This window comes from Eumetopias jubatus, unplaced genomic scaffold, assembly GCF_037043125.1.
Source record: "Eumetopias jubatus isolate StellerSeaLion01/CBP00866 unplaced genomic scaffold, mEumJub1_p1.0 scaffold_13, whole genome shotgun sequence".
NCBI lineage: Eukaryota > Metazoa > Chordata > Mammalia > Carnivora > Otariidae > Eumetopias > Eumetopias jubatus.
This window is the reverse complement of record NW_028274819.1, coordinates 40,304,344-40,322,174: the sequence shown is the minus strand read 5'-3', so window position 1 is coordinate 40,322,174 and position 17,831 is coordinate 40,304,344. Positions and strand designations below refer to the sequence as shown.

The following is a 17,831-nucleotide window of genomic DNA, read 5'->3' as shown; positions in this document are numbered from 1 at the left end:
AAACTTAAAAAACTCCACAATACTATTATCATACTAAACTAATCCATTTCCTTAATATTATCAAATATGCAGTTGCACGTCATATTTTGTTTGAATAGAGATCCAAATAAACTCTATACATTATTATTTGCTTAAATGTCTTTAGGTCTCTTTTAATCCATAGATTCTCTCTTCCACCCCTCTTTCCAATAACAGCTTTACTGAGATAACTTAATAATTCATATGCCATATAATTCACACATTTAAGGTGAATTATATAAAGTTCAATGGTTTTCAGTACTGAGTTGTGCAACCACAATTTTAGAACATTTTCATCACCCCCAAAAGAAAGTTGTACCCATTAGCAATCATTCCCTTATAACCGCTAACCCCCCAGTTGCCCCAGACAACTGCTATTTTGTTTCTATCAATTTGCCTATTTTAGACATTTCATATAAATGGAACCATATAATATGTGGTCATTTATGACTAACTTCTTTCACTTAGCATGTTTTTAAGCTACATCCATGTTGCAGCACGTACTAGTACTTTACTCCTTTTCATTGCTGAAGAATATTCCATTATAGGGATATAGGACATTTTATTTGTCTATTCATCATCAGTGGGTCAGTTTCTATTTCTGCCCCCTTGGAATTTATTTGTTGAAGAAATTGGTTAATTTGTCCTACAGAGATTCTCATGCTTTGGATTTTGCTAACTGCATCCCCTTGTTGTAGTTTAATATATATGTTCCTATGTCCTTCGTATTCCCTGTGAATTACTAGTTGGATCTAAAAGTTATGATCCTTTTCAGGATTTTTTCTAAATTTTACTTCTTTGCCACCTCTTTTCTCCCCCCTCCAGCAAGATCATTTCACAGACGATGGTGTTTTTCCATCAGGTAGCATATGTCACCTGGGTATCTCTCTGATGTTAGCAACCACTGATACTCAATGCCTACACCCATTCTCTTCAAACCCACTCCAATCAGGCTTTTGCACTTTGACTGAAATTGACTGTCAAAGTCACCAGTAACTGCCACATGGCTATATGCAATGGCCAAGTCTCAGTCTTCATCTCACTCAACCTATCAAGCAGCACTTGACCAAGTTGATTCCTTCTTCTTAAGACACGTTCTTCACTTGATTTTGAGGACACCACTGCTTGTTTTCCTCCTCTCTGTGTCTTCGCTGGTCCTTTTCCTTCCCCTAACCTCTGAATGTTACTGAACCCTACGGCTCTGTCCTTGGTCCTCTCCTTTAACTAAACTCACTCCTTTAGTGATCTCTCATGGCTTTAAATACTATTTATGTGACGTTAACTCCCAAGTTACAAAAAAATTCCAGTCTGAATCTCTTTTCTAAACTCTAGACATGTATAACCAATTGCCAGTTTGATGATCTCCACTTGGATATGTCATGATATCCATGTCAAATTTAACATGATCAAAACTGAACTGCTGGGGCGCCTGGGTGGCTCCGTCGGTTAAGCGTCTGCCTTCAGCTCAGGTCATCATCCCGTCAGTACCCCTGCGTCGGGCTCCCTGCTCAGTGAGAAGCCTGCTTCTCCCTCTGCCTGCTGCTCCCCCTGACTTGTGCTCTCTCTCTGTGTCTCTCTGTCAAATAAATAAATAAAATCTAAAACAACAACAACAACAACAAAACTGAACTGCTTATTTTCCCGCCAAATCTACTCCTACATTCTTCCATACCTACATCCAGCTGCTCAGGACAAAAACCTTGAAATTATCCTTGACACCCCTCTTCCTCACATCCACAGTGAACCTGTGAGAAAATCCTATTAACTCTACCTTCACAAATAACCAGATCTGACCACTTCTCACTACTACGGTGGCTATAATCCTGGTCTAAGCCACTTCACCTCTCACCTAGCTTACTGCAACAGCCTCTCACAGGTGCCTCCGCCTCCACGCTTACCCTCTAGAGTCTAGTCTCAATACAGCAGGCAGAGCAATACCGTTCAAAGTTAAAACAGATCTATGGCTTCCCATCCATACTCCAAGTAAGTGCCAAAATCCTTACAGTGGCCTGCAAGACCCTCCAAAATCGACCACTTTTATTTCCACTGCCTTCCCCGCCTTGCTCATGCTACTCTGGCCACCTTAGCCCCCTTCATTGTTCCTTTATCATGCATGACAAGCTTCTGTCTCAAGGCTTTTGCACTTATTTTCCTCCTTCCTGGAATGTTCTTACTCCAGATTGTTCCAGTTGGCTTCCTCATCTCTTTCAGGTCCCTGCTCAAATAGATCTCAGAGAGGCGTTCCTTTACTGTTCTGTAAAAGTGCAATCCATCCCATCTCCCTGCCCTGAGCATTCTCTATTATCCTTTGCTGCTTTACTCTTCTCCAAAGCATTTATCACCTTTTAGCATAGTACTTCATGTAGTTACTGAGTTGTTATTACCTTCTATGAGAATTTAAATTGCAGAAGAGTATTTTATCTGACTGTTCACTGTTGTACCCTCAGAACTTACAATAGTGTGAAGTGCACAGCAATCTTCAGTGAGTCAGTTCTCTTCTATCGATTTAGCAGTGACTCCACCTCTAGAAATGCTGTACGAATACAGGTAGTTGCCTACATGAAAAATCTAAAGCATAAAGTTGTATGTGTAAAACAAGACGGACTAGGGGTAAAATTTTATCTCTGTTAATTGCTAAAATGATGACAGATAAGGGCATTAACTAAAAGTTAAACTAGAAGCGAAGATAATACTCAAAGGTAAAAATTATAATAATATATAAAAAGGTCATATAATGTTGTATGTCAGTTATACCTCAAAACAAATAAAAAGACATTAAGTCAAAACAGGTGGCCCAAAGTACCATGATGCGTGTGGAGGTCCCACAATCAGATAAAAGAGTAAAGGACCATCACCCTTGCAATGTGGCTAGGGTCCTGGCTAACAATTCCTACATCATACCAAACCCAACTGAAAGGCTAACACCCAGAGCTAGCCCTCTACCAGAAAGAAGGAACTCCACAAGCTGCTTTTATTATTCTACTTTCTATTCCTACCTATCTATCATAGGCCGGATAGAAAAGATGTTGATACTCAGAACTGACATTATCACTTGTAGGAGACTCAGTTTTTCAGATATTGGGCCAAGAACCAAAAGTTAGGTAGAATATCCTCTCCCACCTCTTCTTTATGTCCTTTTTTGTTCTTAGGGTGAAAAGAGGCTGGGGGTGGGGGAGGCATGGAGACATAAAAAAAATCTTCTAAAGATGTTCCGTGTCTGTCTTTGAAGGCAGGTTCCGCTACAGGAAGTTTAGGAAACTTAATCATGGCTTTTAAAATTCAAAACCATTATTTGAATATTCTTGTCCTTACATAGGAAGACTAAGGCATAAACCTTAATACTAATGCTATCAATTTAAACATAAAAAATGGGGGGCGCCTGGGGCGGCTCAGTCGTTAAAAGCGTCTGCCTTCGGCTCAGGTCGTGATCCCAGGGTCCTGGGATCGAGCCCAGCATGGGGCTCCGCATCAGGCTTCGCATTCGCATCGGGCTCCCTGCTCCGCGGGAAGCCTGCTTCTCCCTCTCCCACTCCCCCTGCTTGTGTTCCCTCTCTCGCTGTCTCTGTCAAATAAATAAAATCTTAAAACAAAACAAAACAAAACGGCATGGAACAGATACTTTTCAGTTACATCATATGTAAAACAATGTACTGTTTTTTAAAGTGATATATAAATGTTTCAACATGGACCTGAGCCACTATCTACTAGGGCTCCCCCAAACTTTCTCTACAATCAAGAATAACTACTTTATCAAAAGAAAATTAAGAGGCCTAGAAGTTATTAGACAATCAAGAGAAGCTTTATTTTGAAAACTGCCACTTCCTCTTTAGAGGTTATTTGCTCTTCAACCAAAGACTAGAGGCACGATTTTACTGGGGGTCGGGGGGAGAGGGACTGCATATTTTTCAAAGAAATAAGTTTATACACAAGTGTGTGTTTTATTAATAATGAAAACTGCTTACACTACTTTGATTCCTACCATTCCTGCTTTGACAAAAGTACCCAAAGCTAACCCACTGAGCTGGAGAAGATTCAACTCTCAACCACTTGACATGCATCTTATTCCCAATTGGTAAACTGAAAAAAAGAAGAAAAAACCCCCACTATCACCCAGTTCACTCTGTTACCAGGTGCCACATTTAAAGTAATGATCAAAATAATTCATGGCTTTAAAATGTAAAATGCCTATCTACTTTTTAAGAATTAAAAAAATACACTGGTCTTGAATTGTAAAGATTATAAATTAGGTTCAAAGCAAACAAGTTCGCGTTGTAAGAAGCATACAATTAAAAGTGGTTATTCTTAGAAAATCAAAAGTCCCTGAAATTGTCATGGAATTCTGTTTATTCCATTGAGATAGCGAGCGACTGGTAACTTAGGCTTCTCTGAACATTTTTACTTATAATTGAACCAATTCAACCAACAGTTAACTGACCTCCGCGGGTCGGGTATTGAGCTGTGTGAGAAACAGAAAACTGAGAAGGACACAATCTCTGGGCCGGGACGGAAGAGCGAAGACGGACGGATCCCTACACTGGGACAGCAGTGGAGGACTATCTCAGATTGAGAATTAAGTCCAACCCCCTCTCTGTGTTTATAAAAACTAGGACGAAAACTACACTGCCCCACAGACTGTTCCAAACTCTACCCGCAGAGAGGAGGGCGGGCGGCAGGTGGCAGGCGGCCTCGGCTCCGCGCCTTTGTTGACCGCCGCCCCCCCTCCCCCGGCCGCGGAGCGGGGATTCCGGCACAAGGCGACAGGCATTTCGGGGCTGGGGCCGCAAAGGCGACTGAGGACTGCACTGGGCCTCCGGTCGGCCGAGGAAGCGCGCTAGGCTGAGTCCGGCCAGGCCCCGCCGGGCGCCAAGAGGAGTGGTGGGCGCGCGCCTGTGGCCAGCGCGCCGAGGACTCACCTTGGACACCATTTTCTTGAGCTGGCTCTCCGACACCGCCATGGCGGCCACCTCGCGACTCCCGTCCCCGCAGGCAGAGGGTCAGCCGCTCCGGGGCCGCCCCTGGCCGCCCCACACAATCACACACCTAGTAACCAGCCCCCCACCCCCCGCCTCTAGCAACAGGAAGTCGGCCACCAGGCCAGCTCTTCCGCTTCCTTTAAGTCACTTCCGGGGTAAGCGACGGGCTGGGAGCGGTGTGGGTTCCGACCCACCTGGTGGGCTACTCTCCTCAGGCCGAGCCTGTTGCGAGGGTCGAAACCCTGCAATGGGGTAAGATCAGCAGGTGTTTCACGGTTGCCTTAGACCAACGGAGCAGGTGCAGAGAGGGGAAGTAGGAAGATTTTGCTTGTGAGCTTTAATGACCGATTCATCATATGGGCTGGGAGTAGGAAAACTGTTGTGCGGCTAACTTGCCCTTGTGATAATAGAAGGCAAGTGCACTTGTAGTTGGGGCTTAAGTTTTTCCCAACTCTGAGATGAGAGGCTTGCGTTAGATGATGCGTAGGGTCTCTCAGATGATGAGGTTTTGGTTTTGTTTTTTAAGCATAAAAGTTCTTCATACTACATCCACAAGGGCGAAGTGTAGAGCCCTGGTTTCACAGGAATCCGGGCGGTGATTTCTTCTCTGGGAAACCATTCCGCTAGGTCAGAAACTCTCTTCCGAGCCATAAATCTTAATACACGCAGCATTCTACCTTGCTCTACACGTGCATACTAGCCTGCACACTATCAAAGTCCAAATCTTTGAGGGCAGGCTCATCTTCAGATCCTCATCCTTGTACAGAGCAAGAGTAGGGGCTTGATCTTAATCGCATTTCTACTACCCAAAGAAGTTCTTCATGGTTATTTGTATGAGTCATTATTGCACTCACCACCAGTTTTATAAGCACACGGTGTCATTCAAGGTATTGTAAAGCTTGGGTTTGATGATATGAAGTATGTACATTGGATGATGTTAGCTTAATGCTAATGAGGAACAGGCTGCGGTATTCTTTTCTAAATTGGCATTTAGGTGAAGTCACAAACACGGAGGGCTTAATTGAACCATGTGGAAAGTATCTTAAATTATTGCCAACACACAGGCACAGGCTATCCCAATAGGTATTTTTTTTTTGATACGGCCATCATGTGTTAGTTAAGTATACAGCTCCAGTCAAACCAAACTATAGGGCAGTCTATCTTTCCACTGCACCTTTTTTTTTTTAAGATTTTATTTATTTGAGAGACAGCAAGAGCAAGAGTGAGCACGTGGGTGCAGGGGGTGGGGAAGAAGACTTCCCGCTGAGCAGAGAGCCCCACATGGGGCTCGATCCCAGGACCCCTAGATCACAACCTGAGTCATGCAGACGCCCCTCCACTGCACCTCTTTTATGTCACTTAAAAGCCAAGCAGTTTTCAAACTGGTCTTAAAGCCACAACTTATTCAGAAGTACCCTCAGAGCAACTGTGCTTTGTCAATTGGGAGAGTGCAGGTAATACATTGTTTAAAAAGTTTTCTTGCTGGAAGTAATTTTTATAAAAGCCCAAAAACAATTAACAGAAGCAATTAATTTTGCACTTAAGCCACTTAAAATGAAATAAATGTGCTGGGTACTGTATCAATTATATGAAAGAAACTCTCCTCAATCTGAATAAATTTTCGTTCACTCTTTAAATAAATTAGGCATCTTCTGGTGATTTTAAAGTCAAAGTTTATTTTACTCATTGTTCTTGATACTTAAGGAAAGCTACAGCATAAATTGGAATATCAAGTATTTATCTCTGCACTACAAAATCAAAGCATTTTAATCCAAGCCCCACTAAAAATCATAAGAAGAGACAATGCATGATTTTGGAAAAATGAAACAGTGAAAGTTAAAAGAACCGTGAAAGGCAATTACCACCAAATCATAGTGAGGTAGTGGTGGTACTGATTTTTGACTTACATATGGAACCAACATGATTGGTAATACTCAACACTTAAGGAAATAACTGACAATTATTTCTATATGGTGGGCTTCTGCAGGGCAAGGACAATTACTCAACTTTGAATACTTATATTCTAACACAGTATTTGGAGTAACAGTAGATGCTCACTAAGTATTTGTTGTATTGCATTCATTGACCTTCATTTATAATTAATATAATGAACTCTTGGTAATTCATCTATTACACAATGTCTTGCAGTAAAGTTATTAATTCAAGAGCATATTAGAAATTAGTAGAAATTATCTAATTTCTAATTAGATCACAGATATTAGAAAAGGCCAGTTTAAAAAACACAAGAAATGGTTCTTTCAGTTTTACTTCCCTATTTCATGGAACAGGAAAGTGAGGATACATTGTTAAGAGTAACACCAAATAATCTACCCAATGTAGTGAACTTACACAGAACTAATACATATCTCTTCAAATGCCCAAGGTTTTTATTTTTTAGCCCAGGTAATTCTCACGGGGAATCTTTCCAAATGTATTAAATACTTTATACTTTCTCAAACATGGGACACAATATTTCACTTTATGATTTAAGCTCGTTATAAGCATCCATTATTATTATACTAAATCGGCATTAGTTTCACCGTTTCTCCCATCCAAGTACTAACCAGGGATGTGTCTGCCCTTACAAACCACCTGGCTCCTAGCTCTCTGACGAGATTTGGATTTGCCTGTTACGTGCTTTAAGAGCAAGTGGGACAACTTTGCAGTACTTATTATACTTGGAATTGTACTTTTATTTGTGAGATTTGATTACGATGTCTCCCATACTAGGCTGTACGGACAGTGAGGGCTGTGCCTAGTCCTGTTTGGCCCACCACTGTATCTGCAGTGCCCAGTACAGTGCCTGGTGTACTGTACGCTTTCAGTCAGTACCCTGTGACTGAATAAATAAATAAACACCTATCTCAGTGCATACTCCTCTTTACTATTTGCTGAGGGCAAGTCTGGGAAGTCAGGGAATCCATCTTTCAAAAAACTATATTGGGATAACACAGAAAGTCAGCCCCTACATGAGAATAGAAGTAATCCTTCTGTAGTGTACAGAACTCCAGCTTTATGGTCTTGTGCTTACTATTTTGGCTCTTAGGCTTTTTCTTCCTTCTACTGCTTAGAAAAAGAAGAGGCTGTGTGGATAAGTGCCCCTGGGCCGTGACACCTGGGCACTAAACCTCAGTTTTCTCCTCTATAAAATGATAGAACCTACTGCAGTGGATGATTTTCAGGATTCAATAAAATAATAAAGTGCTCATCAGCCTGCCTGAAACAGAAGGGTCAGCGTTAGCTGTTACTACTAGTTGTGTGTCACATCTGTAATAATATGATATCTTTCACATATGAAGATATTGTTATTGACCCATAAAGGCATATGTACTCTGAATCATTTCTTCAGGAGTGGTTAAAAGATTTGCTCAGAACAGCCAGTCCATCCAACCTCTTCTCCTTAAGACTAATGGTTTTTAAGAAAGCCTCATATTTTAGCTTTAAGGTAAATTGCTTGGCTTTCTTTTTTTCATAATCTATTTCCACTAAAAATATACATTTCTTTATGATACTAATAGTATAGTGGACTTTTGAGATGTTGGAGATCTATTATATAGCCCAAGAAAGGGTTATAAAAAATTTCAGAAAGGGCAGTCTCACTGGAAATTTAACTACACTTTTTCTTCAATATTAAAAAATTTCACTTGCTCTTTTACTACTTGAAAGGGCACATAAAATTCTTTTTTTTTTTGGTAGCTAATTAATTTGAAGAGGGGAAACAAAATGCTTTCCCATTACTACCAATTACATTTTAAAGAAGAAACAATACCTTAGGCTGGGGATCTTTTGAAAGTACACCTAGCACAGATTCTGTAAATCAATACTGGACGTTCAGCTTATCATGTTTATTATAACAGTCAGGGAGTCATTTTTCTTTTAAAAATATATTGCTTTCAAAATATTCCCAAAGTGCTGAATGTGCTTTTAGTTGAGGATCCATAAATTTAAATGATGCATATTGTAGATGAATGTCTACTTCTGCTGGAGGTTTAAAGAACAGTTTAGATAGCTCAAGAGCAACACAGAAAACTAGATCTCCCCCCCACACTCCCTAAGGATTCAAATTACAAAGCTAACCGGAAACCATCCACCTTAACCAAGCAGTTTGTAAGGATAAGTAATAAGATACAGAAATTCTTAACCCTATATATGTTGGCCAAATTAAATGACCTTTCCCTTCCGGTAACTGAACTTTAGAATCAAAGTTTTAACTGTTGTTGGAGACCATGGATTGATGATGCACTGCTTTGGAGTTTCTTGGTCACTGTATCTTCCTTCACTGTGCTTTGGATGACTTCTGATACGCCACTGGTTCCAACGATGCAAGGCAAACTTAAGAACACTTCACTGTTTATGTCATAATATCCCTGAAATGAAAAAAAAAATAGGGATTATGATAGAGCTAAATCACTGCAAAAAATTAATATCATAAATATGGATACTTCCTTGCTTTTCTAGTTGTTATAAACAGATACAAATTGAACTTTAAAAAAAATTGTGTTCATTTAATTTCTAAACTCATGATTGTTTCAGAAAATGTGTGCGAGATAGGAGGCAGGTGGTCAGAGACAGCCGCTCTGTGGGGCAGTGAGCTAGCCCGCTGCAGTATGGGGAGCAGGGTGTAGGCTGAGAGAAGATGGTCTGAGTGGACTCCCTGGGGAGGGACCCGGTCACATACGGTAACCTGTTTTAAGTTTTCCTTTCCGTGTTTTATTTCCCTCCTGATATTCCAGAGTTTTCAAGATGATGTGGTTAAGCCTGTGTGCCTTGTCTTAGTTGTGCTTTAGGGACAAAGTGGTAAAGGATCAAGTGAACTGGAGAAGCAGGTGGATGAGCAGCTAAGACGAGCTGGCATGTCAGTCTGGGGTGACGTGACTGGCGGAGGTGTGGTAAATGACAACCGGAAGAACTTTATGGAATACACAAACGTTTCTTGAGGCTTCCCAAAAATTACATGGGGGGGAGGGGCAACCTGGAAGAAGTCCAGACTTCCCATAACCAAGCAGGACAGGGCTTAGACTGAACTGTCTCCTCCGGTGTGTTCTTCTCAAAACCGGTGATACTGAAGACACCTGAGGTACAGTCAGAGTAACACTTTTTCTGGATTTGGACGAATAATTTCGAAGTTTAAAAACATGATGAGAGTATGAAAACAGCAATTACCTTTGCTAAAATTGATACAGAATGTACTTTCTTTTTATTGCTTACAATACTGTCAACCAGGTCAGCTACCGATAGTCCAACAGACCAGGATCTTTGGCCTTTTACCCGTAACAGTTCCATGGCTCTAGGTTACCAAAAAAATAAAAACAAATTAAAAAATAATAATAAATCTCAGAAAATTCACAAAGTATGCACATTTAGTTTTACACCATTTAAGGTATTAATTAGATATTTTTTGATTCAGAAATAAGTGTTATATAGCAATTGTTAGGAAAGCCTACAGATAATCTACTGACTAAACTTTTCTTAAAATGTCAGGCAGGTAGTTCACAGAGAAAATACAAATGGCTAACATAAAAAGAAGCTCACCTCTACTAATATTTAAATGTGAGTTAAAACAATACACCAGTGTTGCCTATCAAAATCAGCAAATTTAAAAAGATTGATAACTACCTCTGGAGAAGCTACAGAGAAACAGGCATTCCCGTAACTGCTGTTGAGACCGGTAAGTGATATAATCTTTTAGGAGGAAGATTTAGCAACATCTGATCTAGAAATTCCTCCTCAGGGATTTTACTCCACTGCAATATGCGCAAGTATGCAAATATATATGCATGTTTGCCTTGTGTGAGACAGCAAAAATTCTGGAAACAACTCATCAAAAGAGGACTGGTTCAATAAATAATGATTCAAATGTAGTACTGTATAGCTCCAGAGAGGAATGAGGTAGACTTCTATGTACAACATGGAAAAATGTCCAAGATTTATTAGTAAGGAAACAAAGTAAGTTGCAAGGTAATATGAATAGCATACATCTATTATTATACAAATAATAAAAATAATAATGTTTGCATAAGCACTGGAAAAATGTTTGGACATGTGGACACTAAGTGGGATGACCCCCCCCCAGCTTTTCACTTTCTACTTTATAGATATCTGTAGTATATGAAGTTTTATAACAGCATACATTCTCTTTGTAAATAATAAAAATGATATAAATTAAATAAACATGTTTGGATTTCTTCCTTTTATAATTTCTTATAAATGTAGGATTATGTAGAGAATCAGATAAGAAAGGATTATATAACACTCTACTCTTCTCAGTAAGAGAATATTCTTTCCAGTTGTTACAGGCTAAGAGTCTTAAGCTGAATGTTTAAAAAGCTAAAAGTCTCCACCGAACTGCAAAATTGTATGTTATTATGTGATGGTGAGACAACAGATGACATAAAAATACACGGTACATGGAGTACAAACTATAGGGCACGGACCTTGGAAGGTGTCTGACCAAAGGCAAAAGACACAAGGATCTATGTGTCACACTTTATTTTTGCCTGAACTTATAATATGGCTTATCCATTCATATTAGATTGGTTTCCAAATGTATTTATGTATCATCAATAAATACATTATTGGGATGTCTGGGTGGCTCAGTCGGTTAAGCATCTGCCTTTAGCTCAGGTCATGATCCCAGGGTCCTGGGATCGAGTCCCACATCGGGCTCCTTGCTTGGCAGGGAGCCTGCTTCTCCCTCTACCTGTTCTGCCTGCCACTCCCCCTGCTTGTGCTCTCTCTGACAAAAAAATAAATAAAAATCTTAAAAAAAATAAGAAAATAAATAAAATAAATACATTATTATTTTTTAAGATTATTTTAGAGAGCACTTGTGAGCAGGGGAGGGGCAGAGGGAGAGAGAGAGAGAATCTCAAGCAGCCCCAACAATGGGGCTCAATCTCACGACCCTGAGATCACAACTTGAGCCAAAACCATGAGTTGGACACTCAACCAACTGAGCCACCCAAGTGCCCCCGTATTAAATTTAAGTGATAGACAAATTCTTTCTACATTAAGAAAATTCTTAATATCCTCAGATGTTGACCCATCAGAGCAGGAAATCAAGGACTATAAAAATAAGAACCCTGTTTTACCATTTACCTGTCCATAGTGTATCTGAAATAAAGTTTGCAAAGCACTCCTGGATCTTCTTTCAGATAAGAAATCAGAGACTAGAAAGCACTGATCTCTTGTACTTTGAACTTGTCCATACTAGCTAGTTTTGTTTGTAGAAGCCTAGTAAGGGCATGCTGTGTAAACAGTTGTTTTGGTAGCTACGAAGTACATGATTTTCAACTGGGCAAATGCAAATTGACACTCAGTGTTACCTGTTGGACAACTGCACCTGAGAGTTAGGACTCATTACTTCTTCTTGGCCACCCCATGTGGGCACTAAAAATTAAAGGAAAAATTAATTATATGTTGCTAACAATTCCCTTAGGATTAAGACGTGATAAATGATCATTTGCAGTCAAGGGTATCTGTATTAAACTTTAAACACTTTTCCCCCTTTTCTAGAAACAGTTTTCCACTGTTGGCACTGCGTATGCTGTGCTTACTGCCTGGGAGTTGCAATGCCCCCAAAAGCATGACCCCCAGAGCCTAGCTTCAGCCTCCTCCCCTGTGCTCTCTCATCAACACTAGTTCTGCGAGGGCCGTTTTACTGTCCAAGTAGAAAGCTTTCTTTCCTCAGCAGCAAGCACTTGGCATTTGCTCCACTGGGAAACACACTGAGATTAATTTCTTTCACCACGTGAGGAATAATTTGGTCACCTATTTTGGCTAGATTTCCACAGCTGTTAGAGAGGCAGGGTCCTGTTTGCTCCGAGGATCTTTTGGGTTACCATTTTGTCTCATTACATCATTTACAAAACAACTCAAACATTCAAAGCTTTGCGCGTGAAGTGGATGTTTACACCACATTTTAATATTAAATAGAAATTGCCAGAAACATTTTGAAACCCTTATAATGTTCATCTATTTCTCATCTGTGTGAAGACATTCTTTAATACAGATCTGTACTGGGGTAGGCAAAACAAAAATACATTTGGATATATAAGGCTATATTTAAGCTATAACTCTTTTTTTTAAAAAAAAAGATTTATTTATTTGGGAGAGAGAGAGTGAGTGAGAGTGCAGGGGGGCAGGCCCAGAGGGAGAGGGAGGGAGAGAATCTCAAGCAGACTCTCCGCTGAGCACGGAGCCTGACAGGGGGCTCCATCTCATGACCCTGAGATCATGACCTGAGCCGAGATCAAGAGTCGGACGCTTAACTGTGCCACCAGGTGCCCCAAGATATGTCTTCCAAACTGCATTCAAAATTAGGCCATTTAGTGATGGGTCAGCGACAAAGGACACCATATGTATCCAGATATCTCTTCCTCAAACTGATGATAAGCTTGCAGGGGACAGGGACCATGTGTTCTTTTGTCCTCTCACACGTATTTTTACTGTGGTAAAGGATACACAGGAGATGATGCAGAACTGACTTCATGCATAATCCAAAATTATATCAACAAAGAGGAAAGCATACTTGCAATAGTTAAATTCAAAGAAGATGAAAAAATTTTAAAAGCTCTTATGTTAAGGGGCGCCTGGGTGGCTCAGTCAGTTGAGTTTCAGATTCTTGATTTTGGCTCAGGTCATGATCTCAGGGTCAGCTTGAACCCCGCATCCGCAATCTGGCTCCGTGCTCAGCAGGGAATCTGCTTCTCTCCTTCTGCCTCTCTCTCTGCCCCTCCCCGCACCTGCGTGCGCGCTCTCTCTCTCTCTCAAATAAATAAATCTTTAAAGCTTTTATGTTGAGTAAAAAAAATTGTTATATGAACAATACAAATAACTGTGGACAGATTAAGAGATTTTAAAAATATATTTTACTTTGACAGAATAGTTATATATGAATTTTTTTCTAAAAAATTTCTGTACATTATTGGTTTATTCACAGTAGATAGAAAATTGGGGGAAATGTCTGATAAGTGAAATACAGCATTTACAGACCTTGGAAGAATGAATAAGAGGGACAAGGGAGGAATGAGAAGACTCAGAAAGGGGCACAAAAGTCTGAGAGTTAATTAAATGAGTGTGTGTATGTATATATCACATTCATTCTTTCCTCTCTGAATCCTGACTTCCAAGAGCCATGAGGAAAGAATGGAGAGAGGGAGAATCCTAATCTTTCTGGCTCCACTTCTCAAGAACAGCAATCCTCTGGCCCCCCAAAATTTTAATGAACAATGACCATGGGGAAACTCTTTTCCAGTGTATACAACACCTTCCCTTGTGTAGGACTGAAGCCCAAAGCAGATGACCTAACAGTCTATTCTGAGATCCAACCCTTGGATTTCTAAACCATCATTTGAAGGAGTTATCTGCAGTTTACATATGATATTAGTATCATAGCTGAAAATAGCAGCTCCAAAGTATATGTTCTGCTATCTAATTGGGGGGGGGGGCATAATATGAAGGACCTTTGGTTACAACAAGATAGTATGAGCATCATTTCAAAACACATTTACTGAGGTCATTCCAAGGTCAAGGAACTTGCAGTTTGGTGGGGTAAACAGACAGGTAAATATGCAATTCTAACACAGTGTGATAACAGTTATGCTAGAGGCATGAACTTACTTGACCTGGAGAATTAGGAAAGGCTTCCTGGGAGAGGCGGCACTCAAGCCCAGTCTGGAAGGGTGAGCAGGAGTTAGCTAAGTGAATGAATGTTCAGGGAAAGGAAGAATCAGGTGCAAAAGCAAGGAGGCATAGCAGTGCGTGAATCATTCAGGAAACTGCAAGTTGACCATATGACTAGCACAGAGTGCCTGGCAGGATAGGGGAAGAAGAAGCTGGTGAGGGGAGGGAAGCAGGAAACTAATCCTAAAGGGTCTTATATGTCATGTATTCCTACCCCCAGGCTGTAGCTGTCATTTGTCTCTGAAATACTTGATGAGGATTAATATTATTTGCACACCTGCTATTCTTAGAACAGTTTCCAAATCCTAATGTTGCTTTACTTCAAAGTGTAGTTTTACATGTCTTTTCACCAAGTTTCTATTCATCGCTGTCTTGCTGATCGCTGTAATAGAAACTACCATTTACTGAGTGTTTACGCTGTGTTATACATGGTACTAAATGCTTTAGATAAACTTTCTAATTAAGTCACAGCAAGAAAAAGCACAGCTTTGGAGTGAGAGCAGGGTTCAAATCTTCCTAGTATGTAATCTTGGGCAAATTACTTAACCTCATGGAGTCTTAAGCTTCCTCATCTTTTAATTTGGAAAACCACCATCTCCTTCAGAGGGTGTTTATAAATTTTAAATGAGATATGCAACACATTTAATACACATAGTAGGCTTTCAATGAAAAGTAATTATAATTGCTGTTACTGCAGAGATATCACTTATACAAAAATATAACCAGTTGATGTTTACACATGTTACCAGCAGAGGGAGCCTCTGTCCATTTCTGGCTTCAGGGTCAAGGTAAGTTAGACCTATCATGGATAACTATCTCTGAAACAAAGTACAAGACAGGATAAAAAGCGATCTGATGGTGGAGTCAAGATGGAACACAGGGACGTGGGTTGGGGAGAACATCAGTAGCTTCAGTGGTATTGGTAATGTTCTTAATTGACTATAGATTCATGAATGTTTGTTCTACTATTATGCTTCAAAATATAATGTTATACATTTTATGTATTCTTTTATATAGGTCAAATAGTACATAAGATTACATTTAAGTGATTCCAATTCACATGTACCTACATACCTCTATTTCTAGTTCCCATGTGAGAGCTCAAGGCAAAATTACCATATCCTTTCCTCGTGTTTTTAGCCTACTTCCCGTGGACCTCTCTCATAGCAAATCAATGCTGCCTTCCATTATAGTCATTTTCTGTATTAGATCTAAGCTTCCTGAAGACATGCTCAGGTTCTTACACATCTATATAGCCCCAACAGCAGTCAGCACAGTGCCTGAGGCTTATTTATCAATTTCACTATCCTTTATTTTCTCTGTACAATTTGAGATACTAATACAACCATATTGTGAAATGTTTTTATTCATTCAAAAATTGTAACTTATTAGGGGGGCTGGTTAAATAAATGTTGACATATCCAGTAGTTTAAAAGGATGAGTGAGATCTATATATGTTATTATGCAATCATTTCCATGTCATATCAGTAAGCAAAAGGGCGAGGTGCAGAATGATGTATGTACTGGCTACCTAGGAAATATTTCATATATGTGCTTATCTATGCACAGAACATTGCCAGAAGGTTACACAAGAGACTGGTAACTGTGACAGAACCTAGGGAGCAAAACTGGGGATCTGGCATAGAAGGGAGACTTATTTTTTACTGCACATACCTTTTTGTACTATTTAACTTTATGCAATGTGAATGCATGACTTTCAACTAAGACAACAGCTTAATAATTTACACTTTCAATAAGGAGAAGGTATACACACAAAATATTCAAGTTGGGCCAGAATAAACAGCAGTTTAACAAAAGAATAAGCGTCATGTTTACTGGTTATGTGGTTAATTACCATAGAGTTAGCAATAGCTTTTAGCTCAAAGGGGTGAAGGAATCACTGTGGAGGGATGTGATCAGGAAAAGCTTCATAGTGTAAGTAAGGAGGGCTTGACCTAGACCTGAAAGGATGAGATTTGAATATGTTGAGAGAGAAGGAGAAGGGCAAAGTTCCCTGTGGCTGAAGCAAAGCTGTGGGGTAGAGCTGGGAGGTACAAGACCTGGGTTTTAGTCCTTCTTTGACCCTAAAAACTACAGGTTCTTGGGCAGATCACTCTTACCATCTCTGTATCCATTGCTGGCTCCCTACAACAAAATGTAACTGATCCCTTGGGTCCCTTCCAACTCTCAAATAACATTACTACCTCGTTAATTATAATGGGGAAGGAAGATTAGGGCTTTACTTTGGGATTTCTTGAATGCCAAGCAAAGGAATTTAATAGTTTGGTCAGAGGAAGTCAGTGAAGGTTTTTGAAAATAGTAATATGATTTAGGAAGATTGGATTCATACAGGAAAGCACACAGTAAAGTTCTGGCTAACATCATTATTAATTTGGCATCATTTACAGGGTAGACAAGAGGGGAAACAGCAAACTAATTAGGAGAGCTGCAAGAATCAGAGAAGCAAGAGTTCAACGTGGACCAGAACTCAAATAGTACTAGTGAGTAAAATATGGGGTCTAAGGTGTGTTTGCAACCCTAGACATGCATTACTCTAATACATCTGCTCCAAGTTCTTGTTTGCTACCCTTTCCCAGGGTCCTCTTGATCAGCATCTAGTGTAGGGAACATTTTGAGCCTGAAAAGTCATCCTGCTCAATCACAAAATCAGGTTTTGTAAGGGTTTATTCTACAGCCTGGCTCTTTCTAGCACTGAATTTTCTAGGTAGCCAGTACCAATTTACACAGACTTAAATACTGCTATATTTTATTTAAAATTTCTTAAAAATTATACAAATACTAAATATCCATGATGACAAAATTAGGAAATACTGACAAATACACATTTTTTAAAGTTTCCTTTAACCCAGACACAACCACTGTTAATATGTGCCTTTGCCTGCTTCTGATTTCCCATTCCTAGAGTATCTTTCCCACTCTTTTCTCTCTACTGAAATCCTATTCATTCTTCCAAAGTCCAGTTCAATGATGTCTTATACAGAATTTTCTCCAGTCATTTCTACTTATGTTAAATACTCACTCATAAGCTAAGCACTGTAAGTCCATAATACTCATTCTGGCACTTAATCAAATAGTTCCCTATACTTTCACTATTAGCTAAAATATCATGTAAATCCTTTCCTTCTTGCTCTAAAA

General features: G+C 39.8%; 2 protein-coding genes across 3 annotated transcripts in view; both read right to left on the bottom strand.

Annotated features, from left to right (window-relative positions):
* The window catches only part of TSG101 (tumor susceptibility 101), a 39,802-nt gene extending 34,705 nt beyond the window's left edge, over positions 1-5,097 (bottom strand). Inside the window, exon 1 of the mRNA XM_028117687.2 lies at positions 4,932-5,097. Coding sequence (XP_027973488.1) covers positions 4,932-4,973 — 42 coding nt within the window. The 5' untranslated portion in view covers positions 4,974-5,097. The remainder of the gene's footprint in view (positions 1-4,931) is intronic.
* A 1,544-nt stretch (positions 5,098-6,641) lies between these two features.
* Positions 6,642-17,831, bottom strand: part of UEVLD (UEV and lactate/malate dehyrogenase domains) — a 41,621-nt gene continuing 30,431 nt past the window's right edge. For both annotated transcript variants that reach the window (XM_028117719.2, XM_028117720.2), the window contains 3 exons: positions 12,317-12,380; positions 10,155-10,278; positions 6,642-9,358 (listed from right to left, as the gene is read on the bottom strand). In XM_028117719.2, the coding sequence (XP_027973520.1) occupies positions 9,191-9,358; positions 10,155-10,278; positions 12,317-12,380 (356 nt within the window). In that variant the 3' untranslated portion in view covers positions 6,642-9,190. The remainder of the gene's footprint in view (positions 9,359-10,154; positions 10,279-12,316; positions 12,381-17,831) is intronic.